The 16,995-nt window shown below is 36.0% G+C and overlaps 1 protein-coding gene across 9 annotated transcripts in view; it reads right to left on the bottom strand.

Annotated features, from left to right (window-relative positions):
* The window catches only part of ESRRG (estrogen related receptor gamma), a 473,251-nt gene that overhangs the window by 43,593 nt on the left and 412,663 nt on the right, over positions 1 to 16,995 (bottom strand). For all 9 annotated transcript variants that reach the window (XM_060692488.2, XM_087883184.1, XM_034427822.3 and 6 more), the window contains one exon: positions 14,671 to 14,832. In XM_060692488.2, coding sequence (XP_060548471.1) covers positions 14,671 to 14,832 — 162 coding nt within the window. The remainder of the gene's footprint in view (positions 1 to 14,670; positions 14,833 to 16,995) is intronic.

Below are 16,995 nucleotides of genomic sequence, written 5' to 3'. Positions count from 1 at the left end.
AAAATAAATTTATTTCAGGTGAAATAGAAGAGGGCTGACACTCAATGAAAATATTATTTTATGAAATTGATACAAAATTTTGGTTTTGGGCCAGTCATCCTCTCTCAGCCAAACCCACCGCATAGGGTTGTTGTTGTAGGGAAAATAGGAGGAAGGAGCATTAGATATGTTTGCCACCTTGAGTAATTAATAACATTATAAAATTAAAGGTGGGTGGGATATAAATAAAATTTAAAAAGTGTGTAGTGGCTGTCTCTTTTAGTAATTTATAAGTAATGTCATATCCTCTTCTCTTCCCTTATTTTGTGTAAGAATCAGGGATGGTATTCACTTACTTTCCCTACCGGTTTGCAAATGTGTTCGTAAGCGCATGCGCACATGTGAGCATTGCTCGCACGCGCCCCATCCACGCATGCCCCCGATCTTCCATGCATGTGCTTTGCTGGCATGTGAGCCATCTGTGCATGCACCCAGCCTCAAAAACGTGCTGGGCCCACCCGCGATTTCCGCTACCGGTTCGGGCAAACTGGTCCGAACCAGCTGAATACCACCTCTGGTAAGAGTGACTGAGATTTCTAACAACTTCTTTCACAAACGTTTCTGACGTTGACCAACTAAAGGGAAGGTATTAAAAAAGATACAAATTGAATGGGGAAATTTGCTCCTTCAGATTCATAATTCAATGCTATCATATTTACAAGATATTCTCCATACATTGATTTTTGCATTTCAAGTCCCTAAAGGAATTTATGTGCAGATAACAATGTTCAAAGAATAATACTGACTATAAAAAAATATCATTCCTATTTCTCTTGAAATTAAAAAAGTACTACTTTTGAAGCTTAAATTGTTTGGGTGTATTTGTATAAATTATGTCAATGCAAGAATTAGACATACAGGTAGTCCTCAACTTACAACTGTTCATTTAGTGACCGTTCAAAGTTACAACAGCACTGAAAAATGTGACTTATGATCATTTTTCACAGTTACGACCTTTCTGGCATCCCCTTGATCATGTGATCAAAATTCAGCTGCTTGGCAACTGATTCATATTTATGACTATTGCTTTGTCACAAGGTTATGTGATCACCTTTTGTGACCTTCTGCAAAGGAAAGTCGGTGGGGAAGCCAGATTCATGTTGTGGCCTGCCAGGGGCCAGAGGATCTGGCAGCAGATTCGGACAGTGAGGAAGTTGGGGAGGAACATGGGCCAGTCCTGGAGTCTGGGGAAGGCTCTGATGAGGGCTCTGTGTCGTAGGCAGAGAGGTGACCAGGGCCGTATGCCAGTTATCAGCTGCCCTTGGAGTCAGACATCAGTGAGGCAGACGAACAGCTGGAGCCTGTTTCCAGTGTGCGCATGCACAGAGTTGCCAGACAAAGGGAACAGCTAAAGAACAAGGGTCGACTTGGGAGTAAGGCCACAGGTGGACGATAAATGGCCCCTCCCAGAGGGAATAAAAGAGGAGCGAAAGAGGAGTGGAGTTTGCAGGAGACAATTAGTTCATTATTGCATTCTTGCCAAGTATTGCTGCATCTGAAAGATATCGGCCTGGCCACTCTCCAAGCCTATTAAAGGTTGGTAATTGTGAACTATCTTGAAAGACTGTGGGAGAGGAAAGACTTTGCTGGAGAGGAATCCACTGTAAATTAAATAATTTATCGGGTTTATCGGGATGAGGACTCAGCTTCGTGCTGCTGGGAAAGCCTATGTCAGAACAATTCACTTAACAACTCTATTACTGACTTAACAACTGCAGTGATTCACTTAACAACTCCATCAATAAGAAGAGAGCTGGAAGGGATATTGGAGGTGTTCTAGTCCATCCCCCTGATCAAGTAAGAGACCCTACATTGCTTTAGACAAATGGCTGTCAAGTCTCTTCTTAAAGACCTCCAGGGATGAAGCGCCTACAACTTCTGAAGGGAAGCTGTTCCACTGGTTAATTGTTTTCACTGTTAGAAAGTTTCTCCTTAATTCCAGGTTCCTTCTCTCCTTGATTAATTTCCACCCATTGTATCTTGTCTTGAGGTTGTAAAATGGGGCAAAACTCACTTAACAAATGTCTAATTTAACAACAGAAATTTTGGGCTCAATTGTGGTCATAAATTGAGGACTACCTCAATTTATTTCCACTGGAAATGCACCTAGAGGCTGCCCGGACTTCTGATTCAAAATATTTAGAAGTTTATAATTTGCCGTCCAAACTCTCCCTCCCCTCCCCTCAAATAACTGCCAAAAGCCCTTTAATTTAATTTATATATCTTTCAATAATAACAATTGCAGTTCTGCCCATACATGTAGTGTGCCCTACCCATTCTGCATCATTGCCTGCAGCCCTCAAATCCTTCTCCAGCACTTTGCATACAATCTTAGCCACAAAAAGATTGGCTAACTTTGAATTATCATTATGGTTACTTTTGTTAATCAAGAATGAGAATATGGTATGTCAGGTCTTGGGAGAGTTCACTGTTTCTTTATTTGTAATAACATTTACATTTTACTACCAGGAATGTGACATATAGTTGTGCTTTTCAATAAATATGATTTAATATTGAACAAGTTATCCCAGAACTTTTTAGGACTGCATTGTTTAGTGAGTTGCAAGAAGAAAATTAAAAAGAGTAATAAGTTTATATATACTATCAGCATTATGCTGTCAAAAACGAAGGTGACATGTTTATTATCACAGTGTTTTTATAATTAGCACTGGATGATAAAATAAAAACAAATTATAATTGATAGGGAAATGTGGTGGGGAGAATCAGGTGATAGGTAGGACTCTTTCATGGTAGGGTTGGGAAATGTGTTTCAACCTGTAGGCCAAACACTGAACCGTCTTACAAATTACAAATAATTATACTGAAATATTGCAATGATTTAATATCTATTTCTTCATATAACTTACTGTTTGGGCCACCTGATTCCCAAATTTTACAATGAAAAGTAGGAGAAGGAATGCAAAAACAATGGGATAAACAATTCAGAGCAAACAAACAAAACCTTCCAACAGAAATTCAGCCAACACATTTCAAATCCCAACCTTCTAGCTTGTACTTAGAATTCAACAATTAAAATATTTCAATATTTATTTTTATTTATTTGCTGGGCTATACTAGAGGTGTCAGTCCTGTTCCCCTGATGGGCACCTGAGCTGTTAGAGTAGGATGCATCACTTTCTACATATACTGATGGCCACATTTCAAGGAAAAGTAGAGTATTGAATGAAGAGAAAACTGAAATGAAATTCAGTGGTGAGAAAAATATATTTCTACATTTAGGCAAGAAAAAGAAATGCAATGGTATAGAATAATAGGTGGTACCTGGCTCAAAAGTAGTAACTGTGAGAGGGATCTTGGAGTCCTGGTAGACAACACTTAAATATGAGCCAGCAGTATGCTGCAGCTGCCAAAAAAGCCAGTGCAGTCCAAGGCTGCATTAACAGATGGATTCAAGATCACACAAAGTGTTAATACCACTTTATAATGCCTTGGTAAAACCACAGTTGGAATATTGTATCCAGTTTTGGTTGCCACAATATAAAAAAGATGTTGAGACTCTAGAAAGAGTGCAGAGAAGAGCAACAAAGATGATTGGGGTACTGGAGGCTAAAACAATTGAAGAACAGTTGCAGGAAATGGGTAAATTAAATTCTAGTTTAATCAAAAGAAGGACTAGGGGTGACATGATAGCAGTGTTCCAATAACTAAAGTGCTGCCACAAAGAAGAGGGGGTCAATTTATTTTCCAAAGCTCCTGAAGGCAAGCCAAGAAGCAATGGATGGAAACTCAACAAGAACAGATCCTTGATTAGAACCAAAACTGGATACAGTTTGTCAGTCTTTTTTCTATTGTTAGAAAAATAAGGTAACACAATTTTAGATGGGGATGGGCATGCAATTCTTATACATCAGATTATTAAAGTCTGTTGTAGCATTTGCATGAAAGTTGAAATTAGTATGTTTATATTTCCTAACCAGAAAATGTTGAATAGAAAAATGCTATAATTTATGCCGAGAAGACTCATATAAAATACAAGAGGTCTGTGAGAGAAATGTTGGCAAGCTGGAATGAAATGCCAGTAGTTTTTTCCCCCTTGCTGGTGGAAGGATTTCAAAAGCAAAACTTGTTGGATTGACCATAAGACTAGATTACCACTTCTAACAAATCATGTTATTGTGTTGATTAAAGAAATGCAAGTCATTAGGTGAAAATAAAATTCAATAATTTTATCCGATACTATAACAAACTAGAGGTTAGACAATCACAGTAATCAAAGTACTTAGTTTTTTCCTTAAATTTGCTTAGCATGTTTAACACACTGCCTACTTAAAACCCACTTTCTGATTGCTTGGTTAGGTTTGTCTTTTACTTTCTTGTACTTTGAAGTAAGAATTGTTTGTGTATTAATTTATTTAGCAAACCTCAACTTCTATATGAACAAATTACTCTTCTAAAAGTAAATAAGGGTTCTTTTTAATGTTCTTTAAACCAAGATATTCAACTGATTTTGATCATGCTGAATAACTGCAAAACTATTTCTTTCACTATATAGCAAATTATATTTTAATCAACTAACAGATTAATTAGCAAGGGACTCAGACATTAACTTTATCATTTCATCCAGTAACAATATTTGTACAGATTTCTTAACTTTTCATTCTTGGCAGAACACAGTTTAAATCAATGTTTTTTTAGATTAAAACTAGAAACAAAATTCTAAATTCTCTTTTACTGGCAAATTGATGCAGGCAAAGAGTTGGGGGAAAGGGGGAGGCAGTTGATGAAGCATTTAGCATGCAGGTTCTTTTGCTCAGTTCCCCTGAATTAATGCCTAACTCAGAACATTATATAGCAGTAGTAGCCCTTAATAAAAAGTGTTATGGGCATCTGGAAGACCTGCAATTCAAGTAATTAATCCTATCACAATCTAGGTCAAATATCTAGGGACTTCACAGTATCCAGAAGAAAGTGGAAAGGCATTCAAATATTTAACTGGGCACAACTTAGTACTGGAAAATAGACAGTCATTCTGCTGACCTAGTCAAGTAAGTATATATCTCTTATTCCTGGAATTAATGGTTGACTTGAGATATCAACCAGGGTTTTACCTAATTATGTTTTTTACCATTATGGTAACAAAAGGAAAAACTGAATGGATAGGACACTTTCTTTTCAAGCAGAAAGGTACTGGCTATAAGCCTTATTTCTGATTAAAAAGAATCAGTAGGTAATAGTAAAATACTTTTTCTGGAGACCCAAGGGAATTGCTGTCAGAAACTGTAGATAATAATGGGCTAAGTAGATAGCAAATAATTTGATTTGATATAAAGCAGCTCCTTCAATCCTGCATTCTACAATTATATAGATGGGTTTCTGAATAAGTTTAATCGAAAGGAACATATAGAGCAGGGGTCTCCAAACTTGGCAAATTTAAGACTTGTGGACTTCAACTCAGCTTTGCTGGCTGAAGAACTCTGGGAGTTGAAGTCCACAAGTCTTAAAGTTGCCAAGTTTGGAGACCCCTGATATAGAGAATGTAAATAGCAGAGAAAGGAGGGCAGGAAGTAAGAAGACAGTGCTTCTCTTCAAATCCTCTGTGTCCACTCAGTTGTTTTGTCTTTATACTACAGCCCTGTCAGCACATATTGCATTAGGATGCTATCCAAAGTTAGATATAAATGTGCATCAAATGCCTACTCCCTTGAAAACAGTGCAAAGAAACCTATCAACCACAGCATTCATTCATTATTTAGCTAGGGTTTCTGATCCAGAAGTACCTCTGCTTTACTTCTAAGTTTTAGCTGATCTCCTTTGGCAGGAGAAGATGGCAAGCCAGAACCAAAAAAATCAAGGAGAATGTATGCCTGTGGTTGGAAGAAATGTTTCTGAAAGGGGAAAACAGTAAAGGGGAAAAAATGGGACTGCAAGATGTTGCTTTGCCTGTTCTTGGCATACAATTAGACTGAAGGAAGCTTTCTGATGCTTAAAAATTCAAGCCTACAAGACTGTACTAGCAGAATGAAGAGGGGGGTCAACTTTTCCAAAGCACCAGAAGGCAAGACAAGAAACAATGGATGGAAACTAATCAAGGAGAGAAGCAATCTGGAATTAAGGAGAAACTTCCTAACATTGAGCACAATTAACTAGTGGAACAGCTTGCCTTTAGAAGTTATAGGTGCTTCATCATTGGAGGTTTTTAAGAAGAGACTAGAGAGCCACTTGTCTGAAATTGAATAGTGTATCCTGCTTGAGCAAGGGGTTGGACTAGAAGACCTTTAAGGTCCGTCCAACTCTATTCTGGTTGATTGATTGAAGTCTGAAAGGCCTCCAGATGCAGGAATGAATGCAATTAGTATGTCAAACTGATTTGTGCAAAGGAGCTATAAATTCAGAACCCAAACCTATCCCGAACTACACCCTATCCCAATGGGGTGGGGGGAGAGGTGTATTTATGCTGAATATAAATCTGGGTTAGTACTCATAGTTTTAACATCAAACACAGTAAGTTGAAAGTCTGAAAGTGTATTGATTCTGGCTCATGCTAATGCAAAAATAGGGGAAGTTCTAAATATGTTTATAGTTGCATATCCTTATTTAAACCATGGAATGATCAATATTAAAACATCTGGAATAAAGACTGAGATTGAGATTTTAAGACCTGGCCCCATCCTTATATTCTATAAATGTCTTTACAAGATTTTTATTTAATCAGAAATAAAAGTTGGCTCGTTCACAAGTTGATGAACTGCATATTAATTTGAATAGGCAATGGGACAGAACACACAATACTTTATTATCACTTGAAAACTGATGTCTTCTAGGAGCTGCTAGTGATCAAGTATACAATAATCAACTTTACATCATCTAGATGAACGAGCCACATTTTGTCATTTAACTTTTATCCCACCAAAGCCAAGCTCTATTACAGTAAGAACTACCCAACCAAAACATTAAATATTTAATAGTATCATAAAACAAAATCTATCATCTACATAATCACATTTTAAAGGAAAAACAAAAACTAGCATAGATTTGTTTTTATCCTAACCTAGGTGGTATCTGCTTTATTTACAATTAATATTGGTTGATATGGCTGAATGTCTGCTATTAGAATAAAATAGAATTGTACAAAATGTAATATGTAGATTTTTTTTACTGTTGGCCACAAGAGTTAATGAATGAATCTCTACAATATATCTAATTTTAGAAAGCATTTTTCAATTTTCAATATCTATTTGAATGATATGGTTTTAAAGTTAGCCTATGCTTTTTTTTCCTTTAAGGAAACCTGTGTCTCTTCTACGCTTCAGGTCTCCAGCTGCCATGCAATTTATATCTCTCTTTCTTCTCTTCTTTGTTTTTCAGCCATTTTCCCTGAATGTCAAAGTCAATTTAGTGCATTTCACTTTGCCGAATAAATCAGAGACGAAATCCTTGCTAAAAGTGAAAATTTGATTTGCTAAAAGGAGCTTAGGGCAACTATTAATCAATATATCCAGAGTGTCAAAGCTCAGGCCATGATAGGCATGCATTCATTTGGAGATTGGTTGAAGCAGATAAAGGGGGATACTGAGGGAGGGAGCAGTATAATCACCACTCTCTTTCTGTCTGTCTCTCTCTCTGTGTGTCTTTCTCTCTCTGTGTGTGTGTGTGTGTGTGTGTGTGTGCGTGCGCGCACGTGTCTCTCTCTCTCTGTGTGTGTGTGTGAGAGAGAGAGAGAGAGAGAGAGAGAATGAGAGAAATACAGAAGGAAATCACAGATGTCAGTGTATTGAGTAAAATAAACAGAAAAGGAGAATATGAAAGGAGAAGAAATGATAGAAATGTTGAAAAGCAAACAAAAATATTTTTTTGACAAACAATCCACAATCACTTTGGTCGTACAAAATTTTTTGAAGTATTTGAGTACTATAATTGGAAAACATTCAATCTTTCTGTGACAATCTTTTTATAAAAACATCCGCAATAGCAAATCATTAAAAGTGATTATGTGTTTTCATTGACAAAACCAGTTTGGTTAGCAGAACTAAGAGGAAGGAATCTAGCTATCCACCCCCACACAAGTGCCTACACCTTTCAGCAATCACTTATTTGCAAAAATCTGCTCCTGAGAATCATCTGTACCCAGGTCCATTGTACTGGTGGGCCAATCACATACTCTTATATTTCACCATACTTCTCAAATCTGATTTAAACATAATAAAATGTATTCTTAAGGCCTGATTTTAACATGAAATCTAGTTTATAAATCTTAAACTGACTGAAAATACTTATATTTATGGAATAATCAAAATAGACATTTCAATGTATGATATGTTCAGTCGGCATTGTTTAAAACTAACACCACCACTCCAATTTAAAAACTAAATACAACAGTAAATCCCTATATTTAAAGTGTATAAATATGAATGTTTCCATATTTTAAAATACAGATAAAGGATTATTTAAACTGCTGTATTTCTCCTTTGCATTAATTCAGTAATGTAGCACTGAATGTTGTCTATTTATTTAACTTATAGTATTCTTTAAAGACTGGTTGAGTTTAGAAAGTCTAAATAAGCATTGATTGGTGGCTAAAATTTCTTTCCGGTACAGGAAACTTAAGCCAGCCTTGCTTGAACATATCTAGATGCTATTGATAATTTTATTTTTTTGTTAGATTCAACAAATAATGAACTGAATCAAGTTTGTGTCTGATAGAGAATACATCTGGAGAATTATTTATGTCTTCAATACTGCATTATTAAATCTGTCCAGGAAGCCCTTATATTGTTCCTAAAATAACATGCTTGGTTTTGAACGCATGAGGGAAAGAATAATCTTCATTTAACACGTTTATATTAATTAAAACTAATTTTAAGGATTTACAAAGTCTTTGGTCCAGGCTGATGAGCTTTGTGTCTGCAGAATGACAGGGAACATTTTGTCTCTTAAACTTCCTGTTATGCACATTTAAAGAGCTTAATATTTCCTGCCTCCATTTAGTGAAAGGAGAGCAATGCACATTTTTGCAGAATGCCAATGAGACAGTTGCATTACAGAAACATTGCCTAAGTGACTTTGAAAATGTGGTCAGACATCAGCAGAATCTCATCTAATGAATTAAAAAAAAAGAGAAAACCTTTCATCTTTATAGATGTCCAAAAGCAACTGACTCCTGTAAACACAATGCACGATAAAATCAACCAATGCTTTCTGCATTCAAGTTAGATTCTATAAAACTATCACAAGTTTTTATTTAGGTCAGCTAATGTAGGAGTTATCTCACTAGAGAAAAAAAAAGGGGGGGTCCATAGTGCTTTCCTAAATACCTGTTGTATTTTACTAACCGAGTTACAGTACATAAAAATATTTTAATCTGACATAAAGGGCAACAATAGATCTGACTGCTGGGCTGATAATCTTCTTATCACCCTCTGAAAAATCTAGCTCTAATATTTGACAGTGTGAGTTTCCATTACTTTGCATCCTATTCTGTAAAGGCCAACAATGGAGAAAGAATGAAGTGGAGTTTGGAAGAACCTCCATATCTACATAAAAGAGATTAGAGGCGACAACGTTCCATTTTACAGCTCAATCATATTGTGTTAGCATGCGCTTATCCGAGCACGGATGAAATTGAAAGAGAAATAAAAAAGAGTCAGACAGATAGGAACCAGAACAGCGAGGCAAGAGCAATTTCCAAGGATATAAAAGGATGCTAATGGTAGGGCCCTGTCATTCTTAAAAAGGGCTATTAGGGCACCATCATCTGTTCTTCTGCCTTTACTCTCCTCTCAAGTCAAGAATTTCCTAGTGCTATCATGATCATTTTCTTTTGCAAATAAGATACGGTCATGTTTCACAGCAACCACTCTTTTCATTTCTTTGATTTATTAATGCAAGTAAGCTAATTCAGTTACTGATAAAGCCTATCAATTCATATATAAATATTACATTTTTCTGCAAAGAACAGAAAGGTTTATTGTACATGCAAGCTACAGAAGCACAAATCTATTAATGGAATTTATGGACGGACACATATTTAATAAGATCAAATAATAAACTAGAAACAATCATAATGTTCAGCACTATGTTCCAAACTTGAAAAGTAGATGAAATTTTTATGGGATACAGATATTTCTTCTAAGTTCAAAATTTTAAAGTCAAAATCCTTTAGATATAATTAATTACAAATGACACCCTATTAAATACCTTTAGCTCCAATTTTATATCTTCCTGTCTACAAATACATTTTGCTGAATTGGTATTTTTTTTTAAAAAACTATGTATTATCATAAAAATTAACAATGTTATCTCAATAGCATATGTATACTACTGTATAAATGCAGTGTACATTTATAGCATACACACATTAGAATATATGTATATACTTTTTGCCATGTTAAACACTCTTACTTAAACAGCAATATGCAAATTTCTAAATAAATGATGAAAGAGGGTGTTTTTGTAAAGTATCTGACTCTGAAACATTTTGAAATATATATTTCATATAGAAGGCATCCATATGTGTGTGTGTGTACACACACATACAGGCATGCATACAAACATAGTCAAATTATTTTGTTCTTTTGTTATTAAAACAAATCCAGCCAGCTTTTCATTATTTTTTTTAATTTCCAGCAAATGGACATCAGAAATTAGCCCTTGGATTACTGTGAACTGGTCTGCTGTTTAAATATTCCTCAATAGCTCAAAACTACCGGTATTTCTGATTCCCAACTTGTAATGGAGAATGTCTAAATCACTGCCAACTATAAAGCTCTGCTGTGGTTCTCTTAGCTACTTTCTCCTATTCCTATAAGCAAATCTTAGCCCTGTATTGTATTCACAATATAAATCAAACTGATAAATATATTTTGCAATGTGCTATTGACTGGCTTCTAGGGAGAATGCCTACTTATTGGTAAGACCGACGTAGGCATTGTCTAGAGCTGAAACTCAAACTCACCTATTTAACTAGCTTTGACTTAATCTGGGGTGCTTTATTAGCAACCAGTGTAAGACAAAGTAGCTAGTATAATACAGAGTGATGTTTAAATTAGTTTACAATTTGCTTGGGCTCATCTAGACCTACTCTGAACAAAGCCATTCAGAAATGTCAGCTGTGTTCCTAACCACTGTAACAAATTGTTGCCTGAACGCTGCACACCTAATGACTTCAAATTAGCTTCACTGCGATATTGCCTGACAGTTCGTTACGTCTGTTAGTAACATAGCTGGTGTATCATGACCAATAAATTGGTTTCAGTGTGGGCTGGGAAAGGGGCTTCCATCAATTTGATTAAAGAAATTACTGTAGCATTCAAAGCATAAAGACAAACTAGTTTAAGGAGACAGAAATAAGTTAACTGTACCAGAAAAACATTGCTCATGATTCAAAAGCTCGTTTATAAGCCATTGGTGAAGCAAACTCTGAACAACTAAATTTCTGCAGTGAAGAAAACATGGAGCAGCTCAGAGCTGTTTCCATCCCACCAAATTAGAATTTAGATGTATATTAATAATTGTTTTGTACTTAGTTTCAGAAAATAATTAAAATAAGTGAGAATTCTATTTTATATTGTTTACACTTCAGTGGGAAGGACAGTTAACTAGATCAGCATTTAGATAGCCCTAAAGAGAAAACAAACAAATAAACAAAAAAGCAACATGCAAAATTATCAGTTAGGTACTGAAATTCTAAGGATTACTGCAATTACCCTAAATGAATGAGAACTATTTACATGTATGTGCCAGTTTCTGTGGATTTTTCTCTAACTAATTAAAGAATCACAGAATAGAGCATGTTTTTTTCCAGAGGAAATTTCTCATCCATGACATACCATTGATCAGAGAGCATGGGATGGACATCAGAGGTGGGTTTCAGCAGGTTCTGACCAGTTCTGAAGAACTGGTAGCGGAAATTTTGAGTAGTTTGGAGATCCGGTAGTAAAACTTCTGACTGGCCCCACCCCCATCTATTCTCTGCCTCCCAAGTCTCAGCTGATTGGGAGGAAATGGGGATTTTGCAGTAACTTTCCCCTGGAGTGGGGTGGGAATGATCCTTCCCCTGCCATGCCCACCAAGCCACACCCACCAAGCCATGCCACGCCCACCAAGCTACACCCACAGAACCGGTAGTAAAATTTTTTGAAACCCACCACTGATGGACATCCTATGCTAAGTGTCTAGTCATGGTAAGCCATGTAACAAGTAAAGCCACATAACTAGGTCATGTAGATAACAAAAGCATTAGTGTTACTATCTACATGACATTATCTACATGTCATAACATTGTCTACATGTTCTATCTCCAGAAATCAAATCAAAATTAGTAGATTAATTTTAAATTATATCCAGTATGTGAGAGACTTTGTACTCCAGACAAGATTTGTTTTTCTTTTGTTTTCTTTTGATTTTTTTTCAAATATTAATAACACAAGTTCTCCCTTTTCCCCCAATTTACAGCTATGCTATTCCAAATAGTGTTTTTATCCTCTGGAACATGTTGAAATTAAGTGGGGAATGCATATGGAAGGGGAAAAAAACCGCCACGCCAATAGATGTAGTAATAAAAAATAAAAAGCAATTTAGTTGTACTATAGTCACTTTATATCCTCAATAGACAACAAAAACAATAGCAATAAAATTCTAATAAAATTAAGTAATATAACCCTGAACAAACATATTTTTATTCTATTTAAATTCATCTCATTCTTTCTGAAAAAGAATGCTTGACAAGTAGACCAAAGAGATATTCCAATAAAAATATAGAATTCTGGTCCACAAATAAATAGCTAAGAAAAAATTCTGAACAATCGGAGATTTTGCAAATCAAAGGATATGACAAAGTTATTGCAAAAATCCTTATAGAAGCAGCAATACAGGAATTTTGATTGCACCTTTGCACAAGGACAAAATCTTTGTAAGTAAAGATACAGTTAAAACGTATCAGTAAAACAGACCATGCCCAATAAATTAAACCTGACATTAACAGTCAGTCCAGCTTATCTCCCAAAGGCCTACCTGATTTTTAAATTAAATTAATTTTATTTTATTGCCTGCTTGCAGAAGGATAACAGAGAGGGAACTCAACTATGCTGCCTTGGCAGTTAGCTGCAAAACTTGATAGCAACCACCCAAAAAAAGGTCCTCTCTTGCATTCCCTTTCCATGTGGGGTGGCAGAACAAGAAAAGGATCTAGTCTTGTATGGACCTGGAAAGCTCAAGCAGGCTTATAATGGAAACAGCAACCTTTTGGGTAGGAGTGCTTCTGAATCATAGAAGTATTTAGTATACTGAATTGTGAACCCTCAGTGGATCAAAGGAACTCCATGTTCATGTCAACAAACTCAGTGAACAGACTATCTCTGGTTGGCTCCGAGCACACTTCAAAAGCCAGCTCCCCAACAGTGCCCTCTGCTTGCTTTGTCTTGGCCTGCAAGAAGCCTTGAACCAGCTCTGAGTGGGAAGATGATTGCTCTGAAAGTGGGCTAGATATCACATGAAGTTTGAAAAAAGTCAAAACTGCTTCACAATAGATTAAGTTTATCATAAAATTAAGGTTGCTTTCTTCTTTTTTTTAAAAAAAAACAATCTGAAAAGATGGAAGTAGAGCGATATAGCTATTTTAGGGCATTGAGTGAAATGCACAAATACAGCCTTCCATCTAGCTAGAGCATAAATAGGTATTTCATTCTTCGTCTTCTCACCTCCTGAATTTAAGATCTTTGAAAAGGGAAGGAAAAAAAAAATGACAGCTCTGCAAACTGTCCGGTCTATTAATTCACTGAGCAGTTAAGGGAATGGAAAGCTATAATATCCATGCAGGCTTCTCAATACTCTAGGGGGGGGAAAGAATATCCCAAATCAGAGCTGAAGTATCAGCGTGTGCATATCTGTGCGTGTCTGTGTGTGGATGGGGGTCTGTTTGCAATAGACCCCATCCACAATTCCAGTGAAGGCAGCTAATGGAAAAACATGTTTTTTTTCTTACACGTGAATATTTGCATATCTTTAACATACTTTGGAATGTTCAAGCGGCAACCGCCCCCCCCCCATTGTGGCAGTTAAACTTACCCCCGTTTATTTTGTTCAAAATTAAATAAAAATATTTTAAGTTCCTTCCTTCTTTATAACCCAACAGAAGTATCAACAATGTGTTGTACCAATGTGTGAGCAGGACAGTTGTAACTAGCTTGCAAGTGGCAGAAATAACAATGGTGGGATAAGCTGAGGAAAACCTCATCCACTTTAATACTTCAACATTCAAGTGCACTTTTACTAGATGTTCCTTAAAAAAATATCATCAGTTGGCCAGATACCCTTAGATTTCCAACAAAAAAATCCATGGATTTTGCATGGAGCATATAACAGTATAAAGAAACTCACATACAGAAAATGTCAAATGGGCTTTCTTATTGTATCCAGGCATAGGAATTCATCTTTGGAGGTAGAGATCAATGGGAAAACTTAGGTAGCAGCTAGACCAAGTGCATAATGGCACACAAGGGCTAGAGATATAGGACACCTTAGACCTATCTTTGAAGTCATATTTACAATCCCATTTGTTGTAATAATTATTAAAAGAATACGCAAGCCATTCTGAAATAGCAAAAGCATACTTTGAAAAATAATGTCATAAAAACAATTAAAAAAAGCATTTTTGGTAAGATACACAGCATGTACCTGGAATATGTTTAGCCCATCCAATAATGACCACCAGTTCTCTGTCTGCCAAATCACAAAGTGTGGTGAGAGCCTTGATGTCACTGTCAGGCACAGTGGGATCAGGCATGGCATAGATCTTCTCTGGTTCAGCCACCAGCAAATGGGAGACAATCTTGTTATCTGTAAAGACAGATAAAACATAGGTTACTCTACTTCTGTAACAACCACAACTGCTGCTATAATAAAATGGGAATTCACTCCCTCCTTACAGCAAAAGATCTGGGTACTCTGGTGGATGACAAGTTTAACAAGAGCCAAAAACATAATAAAGTTGCAGCAAAAGTAAATCTAGTCTAAAGAGTGGGATTATGAAGATGGAAATTGTTGCAATTCTATGGAGGAAACAAATAAATTGGGGCTTATGCAATATGCAGTCCCTCCATCCTCCTATTCATATGTATCCAACACTGCCCATCAGTAAGAGAGAAAGGTTGCTTGTTAACAAAAGCCAGAGTAACAAGAAATGTAAGAATTAAATTTGTGATGATTGGATTAAAAAAATCAGATTTTTTTAAGTGGAAGCTCATTATCCAGGAATATTCTAAGAACATTTTGATCTAGGAAATGTTGCCACCGCATTAGACTGAGCCTAATAACACCTACATTCAAGAGAATGTAGTCTATTTGGACCATTTGAAATTATAGGTAGTTATCAATTTATGACCATTTCTGTTGTTAAGTGAAACATTTGTTAAGTGAATTTTGCCCCCTTTTATGACCTTCCTTGCTGCAGTTGTTAAGTTAATCACTGCAGTTGTTAAGTTAGTGTCATGGTTGTTACATGAATCTGGTTTTACCATTGACTTTGCTTGTCAAAAAGTCGCAAAAGGGGATCACATGACCCGGGAGCTGCAACCATCATAAATATGAGTCAATTGCCAAGCATCTGAATTTTGATCACATGACCGTGGGATGCTGCAATGGTCATAATTGTGAAAAATGGTCATAAGCCACTTTTTTCAGTGCCGTTGTTAACTTTGAATGGTCACTAAATGGACTGTTGTAAGTCGAGGATTACCTTATATGCTTTTCCATATGGAAAAAGAGAGATAAGGATAAATCAGATAAAAATGAAAAAGCTGAACTCTATAATTTGTAGTTACTGCCTCCATTTAGCATTTTCTATCACTAAAACTAGATTTTACCTAATGTGAAGAATTCTGTTTGCAATATTTTACAGCCCCTATTCTTTTGCTCAGTTCCATTTTTAATGAACATTTTTTATTTTGAGTAGGAAAAAAAACTACAGCCGAGTTGTGTAAATATACATGATTTGTGATAATTATCATACTATGAACCGAAGTCAATATTCTCATATAACAGGAGCTAAAATTAATGCTACACCAAATGGACACCATTACAGAATCAAAACAAATTGAGTTTAATATATACAGGTCCATATTTACTAATTATACCAGTATTAATTTCATTACATTTTTAGGAAATCCGATAACAAGTATTCCAAGGCCTTGGATAGTCACCATATCTTTCCATTGATATATAATTTTATGGTACTACTCCCCCCCCAAAAAAAATGGTGTTATTAGCTAATTTTAGAAAATACACTTTTCCCAAAAGGTTTCCACAACTTTAGCCACTATTGTATACAACATTTTATGCTTCTTGTAGAGAGAGTCATATATAATTTAGACCCACTATCTACAGATTTGAATCAGAATATTATGCAATGGAAATGCTCCATCCTAAGGAATGGAGAAAATATTTACTTCAGTCCATCAGTGCTTTCTTCTTTAGAGTTGAAAAGTTCACAAACACTCTTTTCCAAACATCCTGGTTTTTATGACTTGTTTTATCTTAAATTGTTATTGTTAGATCAGTATGGTTTTACTTCTTTTACTATGACTAAGTACCATACTATAGTTTGTACAGTACGATGGAATATCTCTTCTAATCCTTCTTAGATACTTTAGATTAATTATGTTTTTTTTTCAGTGGTGAAATCTGAACCGGTTTGCTACTGGTTCACTGGCCATGCATGTGTGCTGCGCACCAAGTGTGCGCTGTGCATGTGCAGTTCACATCAAATGCGTGCTGCACGTGCATGCACTGTGCACACCAAAAGGAGGCTTGGGAAGGTAAGTAGAACAATGAGGGGGAAATCAGCTGTGGTGCATGATCTTGGGAACCTTTTAAAAACTTTTTAAAAGCATTTTTTACTACCAGTTCGGGCGAATAGGTAGTAAAAAAATGCTTTAGAAAAGTAAAAAAAAAGGCTCAGATGATCACAGCTGTGTCGCACAATCGTCCGAGCCTCTTGAACAT

This window comes from Pantherophis guttatus, chromosome 1 (genome assembly GCF_059756535.1).
Source record: "Pantherophis guttatus breed Tessera chromosome 1, ASM5975653v1, whole genome shotgun sequence".
Lineage (NCBI taxonomy): Eukaryota > Metazoa > Chordata > Lepidosauria > Squamata > Colubridae > Pantherophis > Pantherophis guttatus.
Note: the sequence above shows the minus strand (reverse complement) of the source record. Positions and strands in the feature narration are given on the sequence as shown.